General features: G+C 40.9%; 1 protein-coding gene across 2 annotated transcripts in view; it reads left to right on the forward strand.

The window, feature by feature from the left end:
* The window catches only part of setd3 (SET domain containing 3, actin histidine methyltransferase), a 116,044-nt gene that overhangs the window by 37,547 nt on the left and 50,516 nt on the right, over positions 1 to 27,981 (forward strand). For both annotated transcript variants that reach the window (XM_080202331.1, XM_080202329.1), the window contains one exon: positions 3,585 to 3,841. In XM_080202331.1, the coding sequence (XP_080058457.1) occupies positions 3,585 to 3,841 (257 nt within the window). The remainder of the gene's footprint in view (positions 1 to 3,584; positions 3,842 to 27,981) is intronic.

Below are 27,981 nucleotides of genomic sequence, written 5' to 3' on the forward strand. Positions count from 1 at the left end.
GAACATAATTTGATGGGCCGAATGGTCTCCTTTTGCACTGTAGAGATTCTATGACTATATAATTTGCTGCAAGAGTAAATCTAAACAGCATCTGCTGTCTGTTAAACTCTCCCTCACCCATTTAATCTAAACTATATTTTGCGCAACAAGTTGCTTGAGATGCGAGCTGCTGATTAAAGTCGGAAGGAGGGAAATTGGGCATTTGAATCATGAGTGAAGAAGCTAACCAACCATGTACCTCCTGAATCAATCAGCTCATGGGATTGAGAAATAAACAGTGCAAGGACTGACAAAGAAATCTGAATTAGAAACATGCAAATTCAATGCCAAATTAAAATATAGGAAAAAAAGGAAAGAAATACTGAACTTGGAAAGAATGGAAAAATAGAGTAAAAGGAAAAGTTTTGATTATAAGTTTCACCTTTTTAACAAATCCAACAATTAAAACCAGAAAGAATCCAACTCCAAACTTGTAATACATGCTTTCGGTGTCGGAAAGATTTGTTTTTTTTTAAATTTTTTAAAAGTTTATTTATTAGTCACAAGTAAGGCTTACGTTAACACTGCAATGAAGTTACTGTGAAATTCCCCTAGATGCCACAGACCAGTACCTGTTCAGGTCAATGCACCCAACCAGCATGTCTTTCAGAATGTGGGAGGAAACCGGAGCAACTGGAGGAAACTGATGCGGACATGGGGAGAACGTGCAAACTCCACACAGGCAGAGACCCAAGCCATGAATCAAACCCCGGTCTGTGGCACTGTGAAGCAGCAGTGCCAACCATTGTGCTACTGTGCTGCCTTTGGCAGTAATTAATAATTAGTCCTTTATTAAAAGCATCAATCCAGGCCTGATGAAACAAGATTTTAAATGGCTCCATAACTGATTCCTTGGCGTCGTCATTATAGTCCGGAGTGGAATTTTCCCATCCTGCCCGCTGCAGGAATAGTAGCGAGTGGGACAGGACCATTGACCTCGGGCGGGAATTTTTGGTCTTGGGGTGAGCTTGGCTGGAAAATCCTGCCACAGGTGTAATTGTCTGTGGTGAGTTTGGTCCATAACAACATTCCACATTCATTGAAGTCTTACTGCTCAATGTGTTTCAATAGTGATGTAAACAATAAGATACAGTGTTCATAAAGCTAATAGTGGAGCAGCACAATCAACAGCAAATTTAAGATTTCTGACTTTAATGCTGCAGCTACCCTTAGGCATTTGTATGTAAATAACAAGAAGCATGGCTAGCCTCGCCATTATTTTGAATCATGGGTCAGAGTTTAATTTGGAACAAGAAATTATATTGAAGTAGTAGATTTCCTACAGCATTGTCCATGGAACATCAAGACGGTTTTTTTTCAATATGTTAGTGAGATGTTGTTTGATGTGTGGGGATCCTCAGCTTACATAGCACCACCTAGTGAGAGACATGCATCTGAAGGCATTACTGCAAATGAGAACTACCTCCCATCATGAACATCTGAAGGCATTAAAGAATAGCGAAAGAATGCTACCTGCAAAATGAATATATAGATCTTAAAAACAATGCAAACATCAACTAAATTTATATAGGTGTACTGATTGGAGTGTAGTTCTCATTTTGCAAATATGCTTTTCGTGTAATCCTACCAAAGCAGTCCCATGAATTTTAAATTAGTATTTTTTCATAGGTGTAAAATTGTGGATTAACTATAGACTTCTATCTTGAATTTCAAAATGGCACATCATTTGCACTGCAAAATTGAGATGGTCACCTCCCTTTGTTCCCTCATCCAAAAAAACACAAGCAAACTTTCCCTCTTATCTCAAAGCAGGTTTATTAAGGGCACACAATGACTAGTGTTGGCAGTGGAAAGTATCTTTCTTGATTAGTCTGATGGGTGCTCTTGAGGTTGGAGAATTTTTGTGAATGAAGTATTACAGTTTCCTCTGAATCAAAATTCATTGTCCCGATTAACTAAAATGGTGTTCGATTTGATTTCCTAGTCATGAACTGACATTGTCATTCCCTTACCCTCAAATTTTCTCAGTTTCCAGTGAATTTCTTTGTCAGTTGGGAGACTGAAATTACTCACTTCCTTTAAAATTAAGATTCTTGATAATTGACCATAGGTTTTGGCAACTGTCTAAGTAATTTTCTGTTGTGTATTTGTAAAGGCAAAAATATGTGTGGGGAGAACACACGTGTACTAACTAAAGAACGCAGTGTTACAGACCTATGTATTGAAATTTGAAGTAGCCCTATATTTATGCCTTTCAGAAAACCTGTAATTTAAGTGTTCCGTTCACCTCCATTTCATTTATCTGTAGGGGCACCAGACTATAGTTCCTTCCTGTCAGTATCTGTTGCCCAATTTGTTCTGTTAAATGTCGAAACTGAGCTAACAAAACCCTGTCCATATTGTCAGGTGAATTTCAAGCCTGGTAGCTGTAGTACTCAGATCTCATAAGAAAACCTACTTTAATTATCAAACAGAAATTCAGATCTTCTTCAAATCTGAATTAAATTCAGATTATCTGCATTTCTATTGCCAGAGCCACTTTTTAACCTGAGTCAAATTGGTGTTCTTGCAAAAAACGAAGTTCTGTTGAAGCCACACTGTAACCAAGTAATTTTTTGACTTTGACTTTGAACTTCCAGAGCTGGGTCCCATTAATACAATGATGTTCTGAAGAAGAGTCATATGGACTTGAAATGTTAACTTGTTTCTCTCTCCACAAATGCTGCCACACCTGTTGAGTTATTCCAGCATTTTCTGTTTTCTTTCAGATTTCCAACATGTACAGAATTCATTTTTAAAACAATTAATGGGCTGGTGCTTTACCATTCTGATTTTAAAGTATTATTTTTCTTGCTGCATTATTACATCGATTATTTACACAGTGAAGAAAAACTGAAAACAAATTTAACTTCGACCAGAAAACAAAGGTCTATGTCCTCAACTGTTGAAACTTTGGTGATGTTATTGGTTATAAGTGAAAGGCTGTTAATGGGATTAAGTAGCAAGCATGTTTATGTTTTCTTCCTGGCTATATATTCAATATAGTTTTTATGAATTTTCAATTTTCTGTGGAGAAGCATCCTTGCATCTTAAAATGGATCCATCAAATTAATATCATTACTCTTGGATAGAAACCCAATATGCAAATTCCTAAATCTACAACTTGAACATTGCTGCAAAAGTTGCAGTCCTTTGGCATGTACACATAAACTGCTCTGAGTGAACTGTAGAAAACGGTGGATGGGATAAGCGTGGCTTGGATTCCCCAATCAGTACAATAGAATGGTCCTTTTGAGAAATAGGAATATATAGCTTGCATGTTGGATGTATTCTTTCTTTGGATTTTGTTATTCTCTTTGGAATTGTCTTTAAAAAGTAAGGCTTTAATGAAGTAAGCCTTAATGCTTTCAGTGGCCTTCATACTGTAATATTTGTTATCCACAGCACTGTGCCTGTGCACAAAGCTGGATAGCTTACAGAGGCAGTGGGTTCCTGACTTGCTGATGGCCAAAGAGGTTAATTAATTATTTCTCTTACTGTTGAATTAATACTAGCCTAAAATCTGTACCCTCATTGAAATGCAGGTCCCATTTATACCCAAGACCGGATACTACAAGCCATGGGAAATATCACCCTCGCCTTTCACCTTCTTTGCGAACGTTTGAACCCCAATTCCTTCTGGCTGCCCTACATTAAAACATTACCTTTGGAGTATCATACCCCTTTGTATTTTGAAGAGGAAGAAGTACATTACCTTCAGTCAACACAAGCCATCCACGACGTTTTCAGTCAGTATAAAAACACCGCTCGCCAATATGCTTACTTCTATAAACTCATCCAGGTGAGTTTGCTCAATGCAGCAATTTTTAATGTACTTCTGGAGGAGGTCTCTAATTCCAATAGTCAGCCAGCATCATTTCTGTTTCTTTAAAAGCACTATCAAGAAATTGGGCTTTGAAGGTTTTTTAGAAATATTTTAGTTAACTACTGATGACTCTACCACTGCACTGCTCACATTCCAATATGTTTTTATGACAAACACATCATATTGTGCTGCCTTGCAAATAGTATTGTTCTGTTGTAAAAGTGGGACTGTTGTATTGGGGTGCTAAAGTTTAATTGTTGTAAAATGCAGCCTGTCCTGAAGCTAATTAGAAGTGCGGGAACGAATGAATTGTATCTTGTGTCTACAGCAGTTATTGGAATTGTTGATTTGATGGTTTTGAAACGTTAATCCCCTCATACTCTGCACTTAATATTTTGAACTCAAACATGTTTATTTGCTTCAGCTTATTTTAACTGAACTCATCGCCAACTCTTCTCCAATGATCATTGATCACTGATAAAAAATGATGATTAATATTCCGAAAGGAAAAATTTACCATGTGATTGGCAGGCATGATCATTGCGCTACAAAACCTGATTCCAGTTAGTGAGGGGAAACGTACCATGAAGACATCTTTGCAGATGTTGAAGCTTATCACTTCACATCAGCTCAGATAATGAGTATGCTAAATACTCATAAATACTAACCTCTTAAATACTAACTTTTAGTCCCTGTTTCAAATCTAGCATTTTGGGTTTACAAGGAGCCTGTAATGTAAATAAAAAGACCTGCATTCATCTAGAGCCTTTCCAGCGATAAGACATCTAAATGACTTTGCAGCCAAAGAAGAATTTTTTAAAGTTTTGTAATGAAGGAAATGCAGCAGCTTATTTGCACACAACAAACTCCCACACACAGCAGTGTGTTAATAACCAAATAATTTGTGTTATGTGATGTTGAATGAGGGATAAATATTGGCCAGGATACAGGAATTTTCTCTCCAGCTCTTTGAAATAGTGCAATGGGATTTTTTACAAAAAACTCAAGAGCGCATACAGTTTGTAGCTTTGACAATGCAGCATCTCATACTGCATTGCAGTATGAGCCTAGATTATTGTGTTCAAGTCCTAGAGTGGGACTTGAATCCATGTGCTTCTGAGGTAAGACTGTGTACCAACTGAGACACAGTGGAAAAATAGAGACAGCTTTACCTGCTTGATTGAAATAGTTTCACAGGTTGCACTGAGCACAAGAGCACTGTGAGAACCTGCTATAATTAAAGGAAGATTGTTGAGCTTAATAATAATTGCTTGAGCATCGTCTGTTGCAATTGATTGGAAAAAAAACCGACATCCGTCTTAACTTTCTTCAAATTATTCTTGGGACGTAGGTGATAAATTTATGCTCATCCCTGATTGCCTGACTGGTGAGCGGCTTCAACTTCTGCAGTCCTTGGTAATTGTGTCCCTATAGTAATGTTGCATGAGGTTGATCATGCCTCATGATATAAATCTCTGCCTATGGCTCTCCTCTTAATGCAGTTTGGTTTCCTTTCAGCAGCACGGTGACACAGTGGTCAGCACTGCTGCCTCACTGTGCCAGGACTTGGCCTTTGATTTTGCCCTTGGGTGGCTGCCTGTGTTTTCACATTCTCCCTGTGTCTGCATGCATTTCCTCCGGGTTCTCCAGTTTTCCCTCACAGTCCAAAGACGTATGTTAAGTGGATTGGCCAAGCTAAATGCATGGGGTTACGGGGATAGGGCTGGGGTGGGGGGAGGTGTTGGGCCTGGGTAAGATGCCCTTTTGGAGAGTCGGTGCAGACTCGAAGTGCCGAATGGCCTCCTCCTGCACTATAGGGGTTCAATGGTTCTACTGTTTAGAGGCAGTTTTAGTAATTCAGTACAGCCGCACAAAATTTGATTAGTTTGTTACACTGTTCATTTTCTAGGCTTCTTGCGTTGTAGCATGATTGTGAGACCTTCCATCAGAGGAAAAACAACTTTGTAATTATTTACCATATGCGAAGAAGCTTTATGCTTTTGCAAATTTAGGTCCAGTAGTTGACCTGATTTGTGTTTTAATCTCTTATTTCCATGGTGAATCAGAGTTAATGTTAGTGTTTTGCCAATTTCTGACAATTTCTCTATGGAAAGCGTTTTGAAAAAGAGTTGCTTTTGTGTATTCCCACAAGTTTTTCTTGAATAAAGACCATTCAAATGCTAATTGGTTTTTTATATAGAAAAGAAAACAATAAGCAATTAATTGTAAAAGGCAACAGAAAAGAATGCAAAGAAAACATGAAGAGGTGAAAAGGGGAATATGAAAACAAAGCTTTCAATTGATAATGAAAACTAACAACAAAAGCTTTTAGAAATCTATCCGGTTGGGATATGGTAATGGGGAATGTAAGTGAGACTATAATACATAACAAGGAAGTAGTTGACTTATTACATTAACACTTCAACTTTCACAGTCGAGTAAGATGACAAATTACCAGCATTGTAAGGGAACTTAAAATATGTGAAGTGACTTGTAGATTTAATGTGTTTTTTAAATGTTAATGGAGAAAATAATCAGACTTAAAATAGACAAATGTCCAGAAGTTGATGTTTTTCACCCAGAGATATTAACAGAGATAGTTGAGAAAATTGCAGATGTGTTAGTCATAAGTTTCAAAATTATGCCTTCAGATTAGTAAATTACAAATGTCACTCTTATTTAAAAGGACATGAAGAATCCAGAAAACTAGAGACCTGCCAGCTTAACATCAATTATGGGAGAGTTACTGGAATGTGTTAGTAGAAAAGAAGAGCAGTTCAGTTAAGACCTTGGGATGGCTGTCCCTGCTCTTGTACAAGTCACCATAGCTAAGGTACCTGTATTCAGGATTATGAGGCAGGGTCAACGCCAGAACCCATGAATTTTCAGAGGTGATGACAAAAGAGCTAGAATTCCGATGTTAGTGGTATGCTAATTATATTGTTAAGATACAAGGGTGAAGGGCATTATTTAATTAAGTACTTTGAGCGTGTATAAATAGGGACAGCCAAGGCATGGGGGAAGGGGGAGTGGAGAGAGAGAGCGAGCAAGAGAGACGAGAGATGGGCTCTGTACCTTGGTTTTGACTTCACTGGCTGGCCAGCTTTGATTCCATTAATACTGAGAGACAACGACTACTTACAGAGGATGCTTTGGGAAGAGGAGAGGAAAAAGATGGGAAACTGTCTCATGTATTCTTTTCCCAAGTATTATTGTTCATTTAAGTTGAAAGTGGGAGGTTTCTACAAGTAACTGAAAAGGGAAGTGCACGACCATGATGTGTGGCGAAATGACAAGAATAGCTGCCCTTAGGCAGATCGCAACCATATCAACAGCACCCAAGTGACTGAGAACCTGGACACATCAGCTGATAAAAGAGACGTAGCACAGCTTTATGAAGGACAAATCATGTCTGGCAGTCACACTGAATATTGAGAAGGTCACAAATATGGTGGATAGGGGAATGTCTGTAGATGTGCTTCAGATAGACTTACAGGAAACATTAGATAAGGTTCTACATGAGATTATTAGTAAAAGTGTGAGTGCGTTGAATTGGCGGTAACCTTATGCCATATTAGAGGAACTGTTGCAGAGCTTGGAGACAGAGTAGATATAAAGAGAATACTCTCAGATTGACAGGAGGTGACAAGCAATTCACCAAAGATCTTTAGACAGCACCTTCCAAACCCAGACCACTTCCATCTAGAAGGACAAGGGCAGCAGATATATGGGAACACCACCATCTGCAAATTCCCCTCCAAGCCACTCACCATCCTGACTTGGAAATATATCGCCGTTCCTTTGCAGTCACTGGGTCAAAATCCTGGAATTCCCTCCCTAACAGCATTGTGGGCCAACTTACAGGACATGGACTGCAGCGATTCAAGAAGGCAGTTCACCAGCACCTTCTCAAGGGCAACTAGGGATGGGCAGAAAATGCTGGCCAGCCAGCAACACCCATGTCCAAAGAATGAATAAACAAAAAGCAATATTCCCAAGGTATTTTAACTGGGGTTTCAGCTTCTCACTGTATATTTTAATGACTTCAATGAAAGACGTTTTTAGATGACACTAAGTTCGGAAGAACAGCAAGTTGTGTAGATTATAGGCTTAAATTTGAATATAAAACTATAAACCACAAGAGATAGACAGATTTAAGTGAATGAACAAAGCTATGGCAGATGAATATCATCGTGAGATTATCCACTTTGGTTCTGAGAAAGATGAGCCAGTATATTTTCTTAATGGAGAGAGACTAGGAACTGTTTACATGTCCATGTACATTAATACTTACAAGTTGATGCACAGGTAACAAATCAGGCAACTGCAATATTGGTCTTTCCAAGGGGTTAGAATACAAAAGTAACGCTTCAGTTGTAAGGAACATGCTCTGAGGCCATTGTGTGTACTTTTAGGTACTGACCTTGGGGAAAGATCTATCAGTTTTGGAAGGGGGACATTCAGGTTCTCTGGAATTATATCATGGCTTAAAGTGCTAAATTATGAGAGCAGGTTGCGTAAACCTGGCTTGTAATTCCTTAAGTTTAAGAGATGTGGATTGAACAAATTGAGGTCTTAAAATGATGCAGGAATTTAATAGGATAAATACAAACAAAGCTATTTTGCCTGATGGTGGAGCCCAAAAGAGAGCATAATCTTAAAATTATAGCCTGGCAAATTAGGGTTGAAATAAGGACGCACTTAAATGAAAGGCAGTGGAATCTGGAACTCGTTTCTCCAACTCTTTTGTTGTGAAATCATTTGTTTAGAAGACTGTAGATGTTGGGTCAATTGAATTTTTAAGAGCTTGATTGATAAGAAAGGGTATTGATGAATGAGCTGAGTAAATAGAGTTGAATTACAACTTGATCTATTTAATTTGTGGGACAGGCTCAACAGTTTTAATAGCTGACCTTTGTCCCTATGTTCACATCTGTTGTGTTGGAAAGCATTTGATCTATGTATATATTTTATATTCCTCCGTTTACAAAGATAGCTTAGTAAATGAGAAAGCTGTATGCTTTCACCGAGTGATAAAACTGCTGGAGGGCAGTTAGTCATTTTGTTATTGAGATGTGGGAAGTGTGGTGTGTTCTTAACTTTGCGTAATACTGCAAAATAAAGTGACACTGAGTTAAATGTACCTGATGTTAAATGCAGTTCTTGCTTTATTTTGAAATTCAGTAACTCATCAATTCATGGCAAACCTGACTCTCTGTCTGCCTTCGAAGAATTGAAGTGGAGATGCCAGTGTTGGACTGAGCTGGGCACAGTCAGAAATCTCACAACACCAGGTTAAAGTCCAACAGGTTTATTTGGTATCACGAGCTTTCAGAGCACTACTCCTTCAGGTGAGCCATTCACTTGATGAAGGAGCAGTGTTCCGAAAGCTTGTGACAACATATAAACCTGTTGGATTTTAATCTGGTGTGACGAGACTTCTTACTGAAGAAATTGAAGATCTGGTTCCAAAGGGATACTATTTCCATGCAATTGTGATGCTCAGACTTGCAGGGAAAGCTGACAGCCGTGAATCTATGGCATTATGAAATATTTTGGATGTGATTGGTCAAACAAATAACAAAACAGTATCAAATGTAATGCTTCACTCAATGTGAAGAGTGGAAAGACTTCATGTGTAGCGACTATGTAATTGCTACAGTATGTTCTTTATTTAGTTGTATTATGTTGGTGTTAACAGTAGGTAAAGTGGTTGTTTCATCACAAGTTTAAAGTTGTGGCTTTGCTTTGACCGTGTTAAATGGGATTTCTTGGGGAAGCCATAACCACATACAACAGTTGAGGTCAAATAACATGGATATCTGGTATTTTCACATTATGTTTGTCAGGACTCAAGGGATTCATTGGTCTGCCTCCGCTTCTGCCTCCAGTGCTTGCATGTATTCTAGTATATAACACAATTACAGTTGTAATTTCCAGCAAACCAACAGTGAAATCACCTGAATCCCATATTATCTAATTCAATTAACCAGGCTCTGTATCATTATGGACTTTGCAAGGCCAATTAATGAAGTAATAATGGAGTCAGATGCTATAGGAGCTCTGCATAATAATAACAAAAGGCAAGCAGCTGAAGACAGGAGTGGAGGGAGGTCATTCAAAAACTGGAATCCTTATGGTGTTTTTACAGTGATAAAATACCGTTTGTAATGTATGCCTTTACTGCCATTGTTCTTGTAAGAAGGAGGTGAATTACATATTTCTAGTGATGCCCAGCATCTGATGTTTCACAGCTCCTTAGAACTGCTGTGACAGGCACAGAACTGGCTCTTGTGGTCCTCACAGGGTCAAGAGCCAAGTGAAAAACAAAGGGTAAGATGGAGACCATTGCTATGCCTCTTACCTGGCAACATGTATGAAAAGTATCATTTTGGCTTAGTTAAGTTAGATGTTTGTAAGTTTAAATCTCAGTCCAGGACTTAAGCATGCAGGCTAAAAAGACAGTTCTGTGCTGAACTAATGAAATGTTGTATTTTCAGAGGTGCCAATCTGCATATTGAGGTAGAACATAAAAATCCAAATTGCTGCTAACAGATGCATAACGAGTCTTTCGACTGTTTTGACCAAAAGTTGCAGACTCATTTCTCAGTAAACCAGCAAAAAAATTTATTAAACGATTTTCATTTCATTTGCTGTTTGTGGAACTTGATGTACTCAAATTGAGGCCATTCTCCCATATAACAATGATTCAAAAGTAATCTAGTGGTTGTATAGCACTTTGAACATTCTGGGAGCATTGCGAGGCACTCGATTATAATTTTTACTTGCGGAATTCTTTTGAAAACAGCTATAAATAAGTTGCTGCAGCTAAATTTGTGGCAAGTGCTACATTGAAGCACTCAAACACCTAACATTGTAGATGTAAACCAAGGATACGTCAAGTGTCAGATCTGTGGCCAGAAGCCTGAACGTCAGAAAGACAGAGACTGGGGTGGGAAGTAACCTGATAGAAGTCTACAAAATTATGAGACGCATTGACAGGGTGGAAGCTGTCAGAAGCTTTTTCCCAGAGTGAAAAGGTCAACTATAAGAGGACACAGGTTTAAGGTGAGAGGGGGAAAGTTAAGGGGAGATGTGTAGGGAAACCTTATTGGTTAACAATTGAGATTTGAGAAAGGCACTTAAAAGCAATCAAGACTAGATCACTTGCAAAGCTTCTGGAGTTAGCAGTCTGCTCTCTGAATTCAGTCCTTCTCTGAATTCATGAAAATCTTACTGTCTGCAGTCTGGCCTCAATGCTCATTGTCTTTACAAAAATACTCCCAAAACTAACATAGATTTGTTTAGCGGCCAAATCCATAGAGAGTGCGGCCCTGGCGTTTCGGAGTGTACACCACATCCATGGCGGTGACTGTCTTGCGCTTGGCGTGCTCGGTGTAGGCGACCGCATCCCTGATCACATTCTCCAGGAAAACCTTCAGCACCCAGCGGGTCTCCTCGTAGATCAAACCCGAGATCCGCTTGACCCCGCCAGAGCGAGCCAGGCGGCGGATGGCTGGCTTGGTGATGCCCTGGATGTTATCACGAAGCACTTTGCGGTGCTGCTTTGCTCCGCCTTTCCCCAGTCCTTTGCCTCCTTTCCCTCTGCCAGACATGATTCTTCAGTGAGATGCAGAGCTTAGGCTGTATCGATTGACTAATTGATTTACTGCTGGAAAGTGTGTGGTTTCGTCAAGAATGTGATCAGGATTAGCTGGCACCCACTCCTTAGTCAGGTGGGCGTCTTAACATTCAACAGGAGAATGGCCACATGGGTGAAGTTTCATACTTCACTGTGAATCAGAAAAAATAGAAGAGGAATGAACCTGTTAAATAATATTTTTCACACACATTTATTACACTGTTCTTTGTCTACATAATCACAGCTGCAATTAAGACACCCTTGGCTTCAAAGGATTGTAGTAAATGCAAGTATTTCTTTCTTCAGTCAAGTTAGGAATGTACTGAACTAGTTTGGATTGTTTCTCCAATGAATTGGAAAGAATCATACAAATATCATGCCAATGGCCTACTTCAATTTCCTTAGCATTCCTGAAAGAGAAAAGACAAGTGTCTGTTCTTCATAAAGATGAACAGGAAGTTCTCGTTGAAGTTTTTTTTCTGTACATTTATTGAGCTATTTGTTCCGATATTGTGGATGCATATTTGTTTTGGATGCCATCTTTTCTGTTTGCATGGGAAAGGAGATTGGGAGGATAGAGTGTGAAACTGTGCTGATTTGCTATTGCTCTTTTCAAAATAGCACCCAACATGAACTTACAGCCCTGTGTGTATGATTGTAATAATTTGTTAGTGTAATATTTACATAAGCTTTTCCTAGAATAGAAATAAGTTATGGCCCATAGAAGCTAATCGCTTATTTAACTAATATAGCTTCTTCATAAATAACAAATATATAACATGCTTCCTATACCAGTGATCCGTATTACTTCTAAATTCGAATTGTCCTCTTGTATTTCTGACATTCTCAGCCTGATTCCAGCATTTACAAACTTCCATTTTAAAAATCTTCCCATTTTCTTCCCAGTGAACATTGTGGCTTCATTCCTCACCCCATCTCTCTCTTTTGGGGTTGAGATGCTAATAAATGTTGCAATGCCCCCGACCCTGCCATTGAAATTAGTTGCATGTAAAGCTCCCCTAACCAAATTGAGTATTTGCTAGAAGCAGCGAGATAAGATAGCAGCCACCTATTTTTCCCAAACACCATGGGTAATAGTCTAGTTTAAGTACACAAGTTCTGAGTAAGTGCGGGTTGTAACTGAAAACCTTTGCAAATTCACTTGTTTTAAAACCCAGTAACTTCATGCAAGGGCACAGACTACATGAAGCACAGTTTCATCCCAGCAGCAGAATGATGCTTTACGTATTTACACGGGATGATATTTGAAATGCATTATCTCATATTCAAAGACTGAGCAACACATGGGAACTAATCAAAATATATTAAAATGTTTAATCTAATGCACCTATGTCATCCTCTGTTGCACTTTTAATTCTTGTGGAATAAAAGGCCTGAACTCCTAATTTCATCTGTTTAAACCAATTAGCTAAGGATAACATTGAAAATACCCTTATAATTGACCTGAGCATTCACAGTAGTATGATCTCTCGTTGACTTGCAAAAGGCAGAGTAATTAAACTCCATGACCTTAGAAGATTGCGCACAACAGAAGTCCTGGATAATTCTTTGTGTGTTGCATGATAAAGTGCACCTCCATTTATAATATATATATCCTGGCCTACCATGAACAATGCATTGGAGATCTTTTTTGATTTGATTTATTATTGTCACATATATTAACATACAGTGAAAAGTATTGTTTCTTGCGCTCTATACAGACAAAACATACTGTTCATAGAGAAGGAAACAAGAGAGTGCAGAATATAGTATTACAGTCATAGCTGGGGGCGAGGGAAAGATCAGCTTAATGCAAGGTAAGTCCAAGATGGCATATCCTAGATAGATCTTCAGATCTATATGCCACCTCCGTTATAATTTGCTTATGAACTCTGAGTCATTCTATCATGTGCCCTGATTGATGGATTGGACAAGTGATTTTGATATCTTTCGGTGTCATTTCAGATTTGACCAGTAGAAGTTTGGACACAAGAATAAGTTTTTGTGGCTTTCCCTCTTGTCCTTTTAGTTTTTAAGGAAGTGCCTAGCCTTTCCTCAGTAGTTGGTTTTGAAGACCTATCCTCAATAGCTGATTTTGATAACCTATCCAACGTTGGGAACTACATCTTCTTCACACCTCTGCTTTTGTGACCCCAGTCTTTGAAAACTTTTTCCTAATGTACCTGTAAGGTTAATGTAGAAATGCACACTTTCAAACTGTGGGTCTTCAAGTGAAATTGATACTTTGTGTTGTGGATTCACATCGCATAAACTCATTTATGCATTCAAACTTTACAGCAACAGGCCGTTAACCCATAGGAACAACGTGTTAACAAACTTTTACTCATTTCCCAAGATGTTTCTCATCTATAACTTTATGTTAATGTACAGATTTGTGCACTATTCTTCTTCTGGTTAATTAGGCTGGGAAATGTCAGTGCAAAAATCTGATCGTTGGACCTAGGAACAGGGTGCCATAGACAAAGGAGTTCTGGCACAAGGAGAGATCCCAGTGAGGTAGAGGGAACCCAGGGAGAGGGACAATAAGAGGTCCTAGAGTGAGAGGGCAGAAGAAGGGACCAATGAGAGAAGACCATTAGTCAAAACCACTGGGGCGAGGAATGAAGAAGGTGGCTGCGAGCAGCAGAAGTGTTACAGATGATGGGCTCCAAGTAGTAAGAGCCCAGGAGCAACCCTGGAGAGCTTAGCAGGCAGCACAAGGTTGCTGTGGGCAGGAGGCAAAGGAACTCTTTGGAACAGTGATGTTGTGCTTGATATGACTGAAAAGCTGATGTTGTGCTAAGAGGTGGTGCTAGAGTGTAGCCTTGGAAGACAACATTGAAACCCTGGGAGATGAGCAGTTGTTGAGGCAATCTGAGTCTGAATGCCTTTGAGGAGATTCGGAGACATCTTTGAGAGTGAACAAATTTGGAATCGCTTATGAGGGAGATGGGTTGACTCATGGTATTTACTGGGTGGATTGCTGAGAAATCTATGGGATCTGTCTTGATTGTATCTGCCATTTATTGTGCAGTTTGTTGGTCAACCACTGTTTTGCCTGTTAGTTCACATTTGCGTTGTGTTAATTCTGAATTCTAGAGTCATGGGTAGATATTCTAAATTGTTTTCTTTTAATGACCTTGATAGTAAAATTGCTTTCATTTGTTCAAAGACAATGGAATCTTGTGGCTTTATTCTCTTAGAAAGTACCTTTGATCTCAAGCTTTGTCTGCCATAGACAAACTGCTGGTCCCTAACTGATAAGCCAGAAGCTGCGGGTCTGGTTTCAAATAATAACTCAGGAAATCGAGAGCAGGCATAAATGGGCCACAGATGGACAATATGTAATGAGTGGAGTGTCACAGGGATCAGTGCTGAGGCCTCAACTTGTATTTCCAATTTATGTAATTGGCTTAAATGAAGAGACTGAATGTATGGTTACTAAATTTGCTGATCATACAAAGATAGGGGAATAAGTTGTGGAGAGGACATAAGGATTCTGCAAAGGGACGTAGGTTAAGTGAGGGGCAAAAATTTAGCAGATTGAATAATCTGGGGAAAATAAGAACTTGTCCACTTTGGCGGAATGAGTAGAAAAGCAGCATATTATTTGAATGAAAAGGTACCACAAAACTCACGCAGGAGATCTGCATGTCCTGGCACGTGAGTCACAAACAGTTAAAATGCAGGTACCGATAATGATTAGGAAGGCAAATTGCATGTTGTTGTTTATTGCAAGGAGAATAGATTATTAAAGTAAGGATGTTTTGCTACAGTTGTGCGTTTGCTGGTGAGGCCACATCTGAAGTACTGTGTACAGCTTTGGTCTCCTCACTTAAGGAAGGACATAATTGCACTAGAAACAGTTCAGAGAAGGTTCACTCATCTGATTCCTGGGATGAAGGGATTGTGTTACGAGGAAAGATTGGCCTTGTATCCATTAGAGTGTAGAAGAATGAGCGTTGATCATAAAGAAACATGCAAGAACCTGAGGGGAGTTAAGAGGGTGGATGTTGAAGGGATGTTTTCCCTTTTGGGAGAGATTAGAACTAGCAGGGGACAGTTTAAAATTTGGGGGTCTCCCATCTAAGGTAGAGATGAGAAGATGATTTTTCTGATCATTAGATGGTGGAATTCTCTTCACTTGCAGTGATGGAAGCAAGAATCATTAAATACTTTTTTAAGACTGGGTTAGGTAGATTCTTGACTAACGAAGAAGTCAAAGGAGGTCGACAGGAAAATGGAGTTGAGGTCACAATCTGATTGGCTATGATCTTATTGAATGGCGAAGCAGACAGACCTGCTCCTTCTCCTAATTTGCATCTATGTAAACAAGTTTTTCTTGTATTACGTATTGGATTTATTAGTGACTATCTTATATTTATAACCTCTAGTTTTTGGCCCCCAGACAAGAGAAATCACTTGCTCCATGTCTACCCTTTCATGACCTCACAAACCTCTAAGTCATCCCAAAACCTATCTTCTGGAGCAAAGGTTCCCAGTTGCTCAGCGTTTCCTGATGAATATTTTCTGCTATCGTCCTGTGACTCTTCTATGCATCCTTTCCAAGACCCAAGGCAGTGCAGCTGTGTCTGGACAACACCATTATTTTCAGTGAAGACATCTGCAACAGAAATATAAATAAGGGAACAGCAGCACGTTTTAAAAGAGATAATAACTTTGCCACAATGCTGAGTCATGGAGCCACTGAATGAGGTTTTTATGACAACTATTTTTCAATGAGTACAAATGCATAAATACCACACTCGCTTGTACAAACTAGCAGATTTTCTGTGGAATAGTTCCTGGCAATCTGAAGGATAAGGAAAATAAATTTTATCAGTTGATGTCCTGTAAGCCCACATAGTTATCCCAGAATTTCTTGCAATGTAGTCTCTTGGACACTCCTGTGAATAATCTGGGTGATAAATTATAGGGCAGTAGTTTCCTGTTTTGTTCCAGCTGGTATTTCAACGAAAAGTAGGACAGCTCCGTGGCCAGAATTTAATGCAGCTCTGTCACAAATGGTCTTGTAAAAACTTTCAATGACTGGAGTGGTTCCTGGAGTGCAGAGTATTGTGGGTATTATAACTGCTATTATTGACTAATCAACATATTGGGCAATCAGTGGTAAGGGTTGAGGATCGTGTGATTACATCTCCTAAACTGTGCTCTAACCAGAATTAGCAACCCTCCAATGATTAGATTTCAAAAATATGTCGTTAGAATCATAGAATTTCTACAGTGCAGAAGGAGGCCATTTGGCCCATCGAACCTGCACCACAGATATTACCACCCAGGCTCCATCCCCTTAACCCCACATATTTACTCTACCAAGGGGCAATTTAGCATGGCCAATCCATCAGACCTGCACTACTTTGGACTGTGGGAGGAAACCAGAGCACCCAGAGGAGATCCCCACAGACATAGGAAAAGGCAGGAATTGAATCCAACTCTCTGGCACTGTGAGGCAGCAGTGCTTGTCACCGTGCCGCCCTGGTCATTGGTCCAGTATTTTCTGGGATAACCTGAGGGGAGAAAAGGCTTAGATAAATGTAAGTTCTTCATTTTTAAAATATTTTGTTTGTTGATCTTTGGGATGTGTGTGATGTCTTACAATCTTAGATTATTACCTGAAGTTTTTGCACAATCTAATGTACTTGCTGATTAATTCCCCTCAGCTTCAACTAGAGGGAGCCAGACTCAAAGACACATAACTGGGTTCTTCGAGTCCGACTCAAACCATAGCTGAAAGAGTGAAATCAGCCAAGATTGCTACCTTATTCCTGATAACTTATTTCCAATTCAATTTTAACTACATTATACATTTCCCAGAATATATAACAAGCTGGGTGAAACTCCTTGGCAAGTATCCATAAGGAAACAGGAGTCTGATTCATGCGTCTTTGATACAATAGTCTCAGTGAGACAATTTAAAATTTTAAATTCTCAAATTTATATTAAGAAAGCAACCAAATCATGCAAGTATGGCCCTTTTCTGGCCAGCCCATGCGAAGGAAGCTTGAGGTTTGTCGCGGCTTGGAGCCGAAAACTAAGGTTAGGTTTAGTCTTTTCATAACTTTGAATCTTATTTTGCGGTACACCAGTTGGGAATAAATCCCAACCTTAAAAGATAGCTAGTTCTTGTTTCTGTGAGAGAATCCAAGCTTTTGATTTGACTTCTTACAGATATAAGATTTCTTAAAAGAAAGAAGTAAGATAATTTTAATCCCCGAAGAATGAGAGACTTGTTAGATTCACAGTGTGTTTGGGTTGAGATATTTACAAGAAATTTTGAGCTTGTATAATTAGGTTGAAAATTGATCAGTAATAAATCACCACTGATTCATATCCCATGTTCGGCAAAAAGACCACATTATAATGAGTGGCTCTTCAATTTTTAAGAAATGTTATTTAGAATTTATTCCTGAAAATTGGACCTCTAAGTAACAGTCACGTTGGTCAGTTTTGCTTAGTCAAGATACAGTATCCAGCAAGATAATAAGACTTGAGGCCTGGTATTTTTTTTATCTGATTGTGGTTTAAATTATCAGGACTAGCAGTATGCTTACATGTTAATGTAATAGCCTGAACCATAGAATACTATTTTTTTTTAGGTAGCATGTCTTATCAGTGAATTCACATTGTCATGAAGGGAGTTAACCATGTTGTTTTGCAAGCTAGTTTTGATGTCTGTTAATGTGTTTTACTGTGAGTTTACCTAAAGTAACTTTTGACCTAATATCCCAATATTAATTCCATTTTATTTGACCCCTCTTCCTTCATATGTGAGCATCACTGATCAACATTTATTGAAAATCCTTAATCGCTCCAGGGAGAGTATTTTTCTTTAGTGGAGCTGTATACAAAATCTGTGTGTGCCCCTATTTAGGATGACAAGATATTATTGCAATGAATAGGAGCATCCAAAGTTCAGTATTTACCTGCTTGTAAATTAGTGGCTGCTCCCTAGAGTCAGAAGAAAACAGCAGTAAATGGCTGGCCTTCTCTTATGTACTTTTAACACTTGGAAGTGTAAAAGTGATAGCTATATTTGTATTTTAAATAGAAGTATTTATACTACTGATTCCTATGTATCATTCCATCCAGCACTGTAACTGGCTCCTCCCTAAGCTAGAAACTCTACCTTCAGCAGTACCTGAATGCAGATAGTACAGAACAGCCACATCACTAGAACTCATTTCAGCAGGTGTGATATGTGCTCTTCACAAGATGAGCCCAATTCCTAATTGCAATCTTGGTTTACCATTGTTCCTGCAAGGTTGAGTCCTCAGTCCCTTACTATACTCCTTAAACACTTATGACTCTTTGGCCAAATTCCCCTCCAACTGCATTTTCAAGTTTAATGATGACACCACCATAGTGGGTCAGATCTCAAACAATGAGAAGATGAGTATAGGATGGAGATAGAGAATCTGGTGAAATGATACGCCGACAATATTCTCTCCCTCAAAGTCAGTAAAATGAAGGCGATAGTCATTGACTTCAGGAAGCATGATGACATGCCTCTATCTGCATCAATGGTGATGAAGTGGAAATGGTCAAGTGCTTCAGGTTTCTAGCCACCAGATCACCAACAACCTGTCCTGGTCACTCCATGCTGATGCTATAGTTAAGAAAGCCCATCAACACCTCTGTTTTCTCAGGCGGCCAAGGAAATTCAGCATGTCCACTTTGATTCTCACCAGTTTTTACAGATGCAACATAAAAGCATTGTTTCTGGCTGTATTATAGCTTGGTATGGCTCCTGCTCTTACCAAGACCGGAAGAAACTACAGATTCCGGGGAAGTGCCGAAGATTGGAAAGCGGCTAATGTTACGCCGTTGTTTAAGAAGGGTGCCAGGCAAAAGGCAGGGAATTATAGGCCGGTTAGTTTAACGTCTGTTGTAGGTAAAATGTTAGAATCCGTCATCAAGGAGGAAATAGCGAGGCATCTAGAGGGGAATTGCTTGATAGAGCAGACGCAGCACGGTTTCGTTAAGGGGAAGTCGTGCCTGACAAATTTATTGGAGTTCTATGAGGATGTGTCTAGGGCGGTGGATAGAGGAGAGCCGGTGGATGTGGTCTTTCTTGATTTTCAGAAGGCGTTTGACAAGGTACCTCACAACAGGTTATTGCAGAAGGTAAGGGGGCATGGAGTTGGGGGTAGGGTGTTAGTGTGGATAGAGGATTGGTTGTCAAATAGGAGGCAGAGAGTGGGGGTTAATGGGTGCTATTCGGATTGGTGGTTGTTGACTAGTGGAGTGCCCCAGGGGTCGGTGCTGGGGCCTCAGCTATTTACCATTTATATAGATGATCTGGAGGAGGGAACCGAGTGTATGGTGTCGAAATTTGCTGATGACACCAAGATTGGTGGAACGGCAAACTGCGCAGAGGGTGTGGAGAGTCTGCAGAAGGATCTAGATAGGCTGGGCGAATGGGCCAGGAAATAGCAAATGGAATTTAATGTTGGCAAGTGCGAGGTGGTGATGGCGCAGAGGGACCTCGGGGTCTTTGTGCATGAGTCGCAAAAACCCAGCTTGCAGGTGCAGCAGGTGGTCAGGAAGGCGAATGGGATGCTGGCCTTCATAGCGAGGGGGATTGAATATAAAAGTAGGGAGGTCTTGCTGCGGCTGGAGAGGGCATTGGTGAGGCCGCAGCTGGAGTACTGTGTGCAGTTTTGGGCACCGTACTTATGCAAGGATATTTTGGCCTTGGAGGGAGTGCAGAGGAGGTTTACTAGGCTGATGCTGGAGTTGAGGGGGTTGAGCTATGAGGAGAGGCTGAATAAACTAGGCTTGTACTCGTTAGAGTTTAGAAGAATGAAGGGAGATCTCATTGAGACGTATAAGATGATGAATGGGATGGATAGGATCGAGGTGGAGAGACTCTTCCTGCTCAGAAAGCATAGTAGGACTAGGGGGCACAGCCTCAAGATAAAGGGGGGGCGGTTTAGAACGGAGTTGAGGAGGAACTTCTTCACTCAAAGCGTGGTGAATCTCTGGAATTCTCTGCCCGTTGAGGTGGTGGAGGCTGCCTCACTAAATATTTTTAAGACGCGGGTTGATGGATTTTTGATAAGAGAGGAGATTAAGGGTTATGGGGAGAGGGTGGGAATGTGGAACTGAGCCACGACAGATCAGCCATGATCTTATTGAATGGCGGAGCAGGCTCGAAGGGCTAGATGGCCTACTCCTGCTCCTATTTCTTATGTTCTTATTAATAATGGTAGGAAGGACTATTACTTACGTGGTGAAAAACTGCAGCAGGCGACGGTGCAGAGGGACCTCGGGGTCCTTGTGCATGAGTCGCAAAAACCCAGCCTGCAGGTGCAGCAGGTGGTCAGGAAGGCAAATGGGATGCTGGCCTTCATAGCGAGGGGTATTGAATATAAAAGTAGGGAGATCTTGCTGCGGCTGTATAGGGCATTGGTGAGGCCACAGCTGGAGTACTGTGTGCAGTTTTGGCTGCCGTACTTGCGCAAGGATATTTTGGCCTTGAAGGGAGTGCAGAGGAGGTTTACTAGGCTGATACGGAGTTGAGGGGGTTGAGCTATGAGGAGAGGCTGAATAAACTAGGCTTGTACTCGTTAGAGTTTAGAAGAATGAAGGGAGATCTCATTGAGACGTATAAGATGATGAATGGGATGGATAGGATAGAGGTGGAGAGACTCTTCCCGCTCAGAAAGGACAGTAGGACTAGGGGGCACACCCTCAAGATAAAGGGGGCCGGTTTAGAACAGAGTTGAGGAGGAACTTCTTCACTCAAAGGGTGGTGAATCTCTGGAATTCTCTGCCCGTTGAGGTGGTGGAGGCTGCCTCGCTAAATATTTTTAAGACGCGGGTTGATGGGGTTTTGATAAGCGAGGGGATTAAGGGTTATGGGGAGAGGGCGGGAATGTGGAACTGAGCCACGACAGATCAGCCATGATCTTATTGAATGGCGGGACAGGCTCGAAGGGCTAGATGGCCTACTCCTGCTCCTATTTCTTACGTTCTTATGTTGTGAATGTGGACCAGTCCGTCATGCAAACCAGCCTCTCATCCATTGACTCTCTGTATATTTCCTGCTGCCATGAAAAGGTAGCCAGCATAATCAAGAACCCCATGCACCCTGGTCATATCCTCTTCCACCTTCCTCCATGGAGAAAAAGATACAAAAGTCTGAAGACATGCCATCTGACTCAAGAAAAGCTTCCTCCCTGCTGCTGTCAGACTTTTCAATGGACCGGCTATATATTAAGCTTATTTTTCTCAATACCCTATCTGTAACTGCAAACTACATTCTGCACCCTCTCCTTTCCTTCTCCTCTATGTACTCTATGAACAGTATGTTTTGTCTGTATAGAGTGCAAGTAACAATCCTTTTCATTGTATCCCAATGCTTGTGACAATAAATCAAATCAAAACCTTTAAGGTATAGGCACTGATTATGTCATATTCAAGTTTTCAATCTATCTAAACAATAATGAATTAGTATGTTTGCTGTTCATAAGATATTTGGTCCGATTCTTTTCTGGATAAATATCCAGAGAATCCAGCATATATCCTCAGTAAAGTGTTCCAGGTACTTGAACTTCCAAATAAATAGATAATTTGTGTTTGAAGGACTCCTCTGCAAGGAAACCTGATGACGAGCTCTGAGATGGACAAGCTCTGTGAACAATCAGCATCATGCAGCTGGCCTGCCTGCAGACTTGGGAAGAGCCAATACTTCATGGTTATTTAACTCAGCCTTCGTATTGTAAAATGGTGCTAAATAACCCTGGAAGGAGACCAAATGCCTTCATAACTCTGGTGGTGGCCAAACTTCATGGAAATCCCCTTGTTTCACATATCTACTAGCATTAGCATGAATGGAATTGGTCTGTTTCCAGATCTCTTAGGAGCCATTTTTTTAAAAACGGCTTGATCCCTGCCAAGTTAAAGCTTCGAGATTATGAATGAACAACTGCACTTGATAAGTCAAACAGACCAACTGTATTCTTATCGGCAGTGTGCAGTGGACATGTCCTGTGGGGATCTGTGGTTTCTGTTTCCAGCCCCCTCCCCCCAACCGCCCCCGCACAACACACCCTTCCTTGCCACAGAACTAGATGTTTCCTGACCTCTATGGGGAGTCCTTCATTACCATTTTCTAAGGAAATAAAGATTTGTGGTTTATCTCTAGGTTATAACTTCAATGTTAAATAATTAACAATAATGCAAACAACATAAAAATAGTTACTGTAAATACTCAGTAGCCCGGGCAAAATTTGTGGAGAGAGAAATTACTGGCCAATAACTCTTATCAGAACCCCTAGCCATGAAATATTAACTCTGTTTCTGTCCATAAATGCAGCCTAGCCTGCTGAGTATTTCCGGCGATTTTGTTCTTATTTTGGATTTTGTGTCCTCATTATTTTGCTTTTGTAGAAAGACAGAGGAGTCTTTCTTTTTGTTCTTCCACAATTGAGGTGTATAATATTATGAAGGGTATAGACAGGGTAAGTAGGGAGCAGCTGTTCCACTTGGCTGAGGGGTCGATCACAAGGGGGCAAAGTTTTAGAACCGGGGCAGGAGATTCAGCGGGGATTTGAGAAAGCATTTTTCAGTGAGGGTGGTAGGAGTCTGAATGCACTGCCTGGGAAGGCAGTGAGGGCCAGAAACCTCTCAACCTTCAAAAAATATTAGCATGAGCACTTGAAATATCATAACATTCAAGGATATAGTGCAGGAAAATGGGATTAGAGCGCTGTTAGTAGGAGTTATTATTGCTGCAAACCCGATGGGCTGAAGAGCCTTTTCTGTGCGACTCTATATCACCACAGGGCATGAGAATCCCTAACTAGGCCAGCATTTGTTGCTCACCCAAAATTCCCTTGAGATGGCGGTGGTGAGCCAGCTTCTTGAACTACTGCAGCCTATGTGGTGTAGGTACACCCACAGTGCTGTTAGGGAGGGAGTTCCAGGTTTTGTATACATTGACAGTGAAGTAACGGCAATGTGGTTCCAAGTCAGCATGGCCACTTTCCATTTGGTTTTTCATTGTCTGTCATTCAGAAATTTCCCTGAATTTGACAACTAAGCAGTTCTGTAAATTGAAACTTGAGCGCAGCATTGTACGCTTCCACAAGTTGTACAGCCACACTGCAGCAGTAGCAGAAGAATCTTGCATCAAATTTCAAATTCTGCTGCGTGGTATAAACATTACTCTGCCTGTTTTGGCCTGTGTTATGCTCCAGCATTGAAATATCTTGCCTGTGACTGTGTCTCAATAATGTCTGGTAGTTTAACAGAACTAATTCCTGGTCCTGTATACCTTTGCATATGCTTGGTTTTCTTTTCAGCACCAAGAGTAATGTCAAAATATATTGACGTGTTTAACAAAGTTCAGATACTGTCCTTCCAAATACAATCTTCCTCCTCAGACGCTAGTACTCCTGTACAACAGAGATTTACATTAAACCGCTCCTTTAACATAATAAGGTGTCTCGAGGCACTTTACAAATGCTATCAAACAAAACTTAATACTGAGCTACATCAGGAGATATTAGGCCAGCTAACTAAATGTTTGGTCAAAAGCAGTAAGTTTTAAGGAACGTCTGAGGGATTAAGAGAGGAAGTTCCAGAGTTTAGGGCCCTGGCTGTCCAATGCACGGTTGCTATTGGTGGAGTGATTAAAATCAGGAATAGTCAAGAGGGCAGAATTTGTGGAGAGGGTGCATTCTGGTGAGAACAGGAGTGGCTATAAGGCTGGAGGAAATCAGGGACGTGGGAAGATTTGAAAACAGGAATGAGAATTATAAAATACAGCTTTGCTTAACCGAGAGGCAAGGTAGTTCAGCAAACACATGGGAAATTGGTTAACTAGATTTGGTGCGAGTTAGGATATAGCAGCAAAGTTTGGATGACCTCAAAGTTTGTAAAGGATAGAACGAGGGGAAAGCTAGTCGTGCATTGGAATCCTCTAGTTGAGAGTTTCCACAGCACATGAACTGGGGCAGAGGGCATTGATTTAAAATGATTGGCAAAAGAACCAGAGGCAACATGAGGAAAAACTTTTTGGTGCAGATTAGGATCTAGTCTGCACTCCCTGACAGCGTAGTGGAGGTAGATTCACACATGGCTTTCAAAAAGCGAATTGGATAGTTTTTTAAAATTTTACAAGAGAACAGGGAAAAGGCTGCAAAGTAGGATTAGATGAGTTGCTCTTGGAGATCCGACTGGCACAATGGGCTGAATGGCCTCCTGTGTTGTAACCATTCAATTGTGTATCGGGCAATATGGTTCAGTTTGCTGGACAGCTGGTTAGTGATGCAGAGTAATGCATTGGTTCAACAGTGTAGGTTCAATTCTTGTACTGGCAGAGGCCTGCCTTCTCAACCTTGCCCCTTGCCTGAGATGTGATCACCAACAATCAGCAGTCCCCTGACAATGCCGCCTCCGCCCCCTAAAAAGAAAGGGCACAGCAGCTTTTGGTCATCTGGGACTATGGAAATTTTACGTTGACTGGAGAGAATTGTTAATAATACCAGTTTTTAGTAGGCATATAGAACCAAGCGAAAGTGAGGTGGGTCTGACGAACAAGATGAGTTCAGGGAGGACATAAAGGGTGGTAGGAAAGATGCACATCAGTGTTAGGACATGGGGAACCAGAAAGGAAGCATATCCCAGTGGACTAGGAGAAGGGAAAGGTGCAGTAGAGGCTGTTGAACAGATGGCGTTGGTGTTTGTAACAAAGCGTATGAGCTCTTCACATTTATCGGTGGGGAGAAGGATTTAAGAGGAGAATTTATGATGGAGAGGAGGTAGCCTAGAGTTGTGACTTTGATATGTCATAGCAGATTTTTTTTTACAAGCTATCTAATTTTGAAATGCTGTTTGAAAAATACAGTGGCTGCATGTAACAGGTAAATACAGATCATCAGGAATTGCATCATAAGAGTGTACCATTTGGCCCCATATGACTCTGTTGTTACTGCCTAAGATGCTGTTCACTGAGTGAGACGTTCAGCTGAGGCACCCTGTTTCCTGCTCATCTGGAAATTAGTGTGGCTTGATCTGAAGATCGACGGGGGCGTTCTGTGTCTTGGTCAATTTTTGTCCCAGATTCAAAAATAGATTATCTTGTCATTTGTGTCACTTGCAGGATCTTAGAATGTGCAGATTGACCCCCGTATTTGCTTACTAAACAATAACTGCACTTCAAAAATATTTTCTTAGCTACACAGTGTTTCAGGATGACCTGAGGTTGTGAAAGATTCCATAAGAATTCTGTTTTTCTTTTCCCCACTTTATTTTCAATATTTTTTCTGTGATCGGTTCTTATGCAGTTATGAAACACAAATTATTTACAAGAGTTTTTATTGCAGACCGTCTCTGGAAGCAGTCATGCTTATCAGACTGTCTTTAACAGACAGCATTTACTTCTCTTTAGAAAGATGCTTATACCCTAGAGGATCAATCCTTCATTGACTGGCACCGTATAGTGTATCTAATAAAATACAGTGAGGCACCCTTTGTGCAGATTTAAACATGACTATAGCCTGCTTTCCTTGACACGTGTGTGTGCACGCACACAGACACACCCCTCACTGGGTTTTGTAACAAATAACCTAAACCATTTGTGTGCAATATTGGTTGTGAATCTTCATACATTCCTTTTTATTGGACTGATCTAGTTTAGTTGTACCTGAGCCCCCTGAGATTGTAGAGCTGCAAACTGTTCCGGCCTTTGTGCTGCAGTGGTCTGTATCAAATTTGTAAGATGCTCCCTTTATTGCCCCCCGCTGCCTCCCACACCTTGATGATTTTGTCTTTGCCCTTTCCTGTACTTCATCTAAGTAGCTGTCATTCATATGTGAGTCTCCTCAATGACTGCGACAGGTCATTTTGACTGTATGGCTACGTACACACAACTCAGACAAACCTGTCTTTGCCCAGCTGCCATCAACGTTTCCAACAGGGGCTGCATTGGATGAAACTCAGCAGTGAGAACGCTGATTGAGTTGCACTATCCAAACCCAGACTGCTGAAGCTAGTTGTAACCCCTCCATCACTGCCTTAACTGAGTGCAAACTGGGGATTTACTGTTCTGATGCTTTGCCAATGTAGTGCTTTTTAAGTGCCACAAGATGGAGCCTTGGGGTTCAAACATGGTTATTCAGGCTTTCTTATATAATGTATCGAATCCAGGTAGCAAAGGAAATGGATTCAAGAAAATTCACACACAGCAAACTATGATGACTCCAATCTCATGTTTTGCAAGAACATTTTGATCTCTTTTCCAAAAGTTTTTTTTAAATGAAACCTAGGATAAATTATCAATTATGTACATAAGAACATAAGAAACAGGAGCAGGAGTAGGCCATCTAGCCCTTTGAGCCTGCCCCACCATTCAATAAGATCATGGCTGATCTGAAGTGGCTCAGTTCCACTTTCCCGCTTTCTCCCCATAACCCTTAATTCCCTTGCCTACCAAAAACCTATCTACCTGTACCTTAAATATATTTAGCGAGGTAGCCTCCATCACTTCAACGGTCAGAGAATTCCAGAGATTCACCACCCTTTGAATGAAGAAGTTCCTCCTCAACTCCATTCTAAACTGCACCCCCCTTATCTTGAGGCTATGCCCTCTAGTCCTGCTGTCCTTTCTGAGCGGGAAGAATCTCTCTACCTCGACCCTATTCAACACCTTCATTATATTGTACGTCTCTGTAAGATCCCCCCCTCATCCTTCTAAACTCCAACGAGTACAGACCCAGTCTATTCAGCCTCTCTTCATAGTCCAACCCGCTCATCGCCAGTATCAGCCTAGTGAACCTCCTTTGCACTCCCTCCAAGGCCAAGATATCCTTGCGCAAGTGCGGCGACCAAAACTGCACACAGTACTCCAGCTGCGGCCTCACCAGTGCCCTGTACAGTTGCAGCAAGACCTCCCTGCTTTTATATTCTATCCCCCTCGCTATAAAGGCCAGCATCCCATTCACCTTCCTGATCACCTGCTGCACCTGCGGACTGGGTTTTTGCGACTCATGCACAAGGACCCCCAGGTCCCTCCACACTGTAGCATGCTGCAGCTTTTCGCCCTTTAAATAATAATCCCTCCTACTATTATTTCTGCCAAAGTGGATAACCTCACACTTGCTAACATTGTACTCCATCTGCCAGGTCCTCGCCCACTCGCTCAGCCTATCTAGATCCCTCTGCAGACTTTCCACACCCTCTGCACAATTTGCTTTTCCACTTATCTTTGTGTCATCAGCAAATTTCGACACCCTACACTCAGCCCCCTCCTCCAGATCATCTATATAAATGGTAAATAGTTGAGGCCCCAGCACCGATCCCTGCGGCACAACACTAGTCACCAACCGCCAATCAGAATAGCACCCATTGATACCAACTGTCTGTCTCCTATTAGACAACCAATCCTCTATCCACGCTAACACCTTACCCCCAACTCCATGCCCCCTAACCTTCTGAAGCAACCTTC

Source organism: Carcharhinus amblyrhynchos, chromosome 14 (genome assembly GCF_965287045.1).
Source record: "Carcharhinus amblyrhynchos chromosome 14, sCarAmb.v2.hapA, whole genome shotgun sequence".
Classification (NCBI taxonomy): Eukaryota; Metazoa; Chordata; class Chondrichthyes; order Carcharhiniformes; family Carcharhinidae; genus Carcharhinus; species Carcharhinus amblyrhynchos.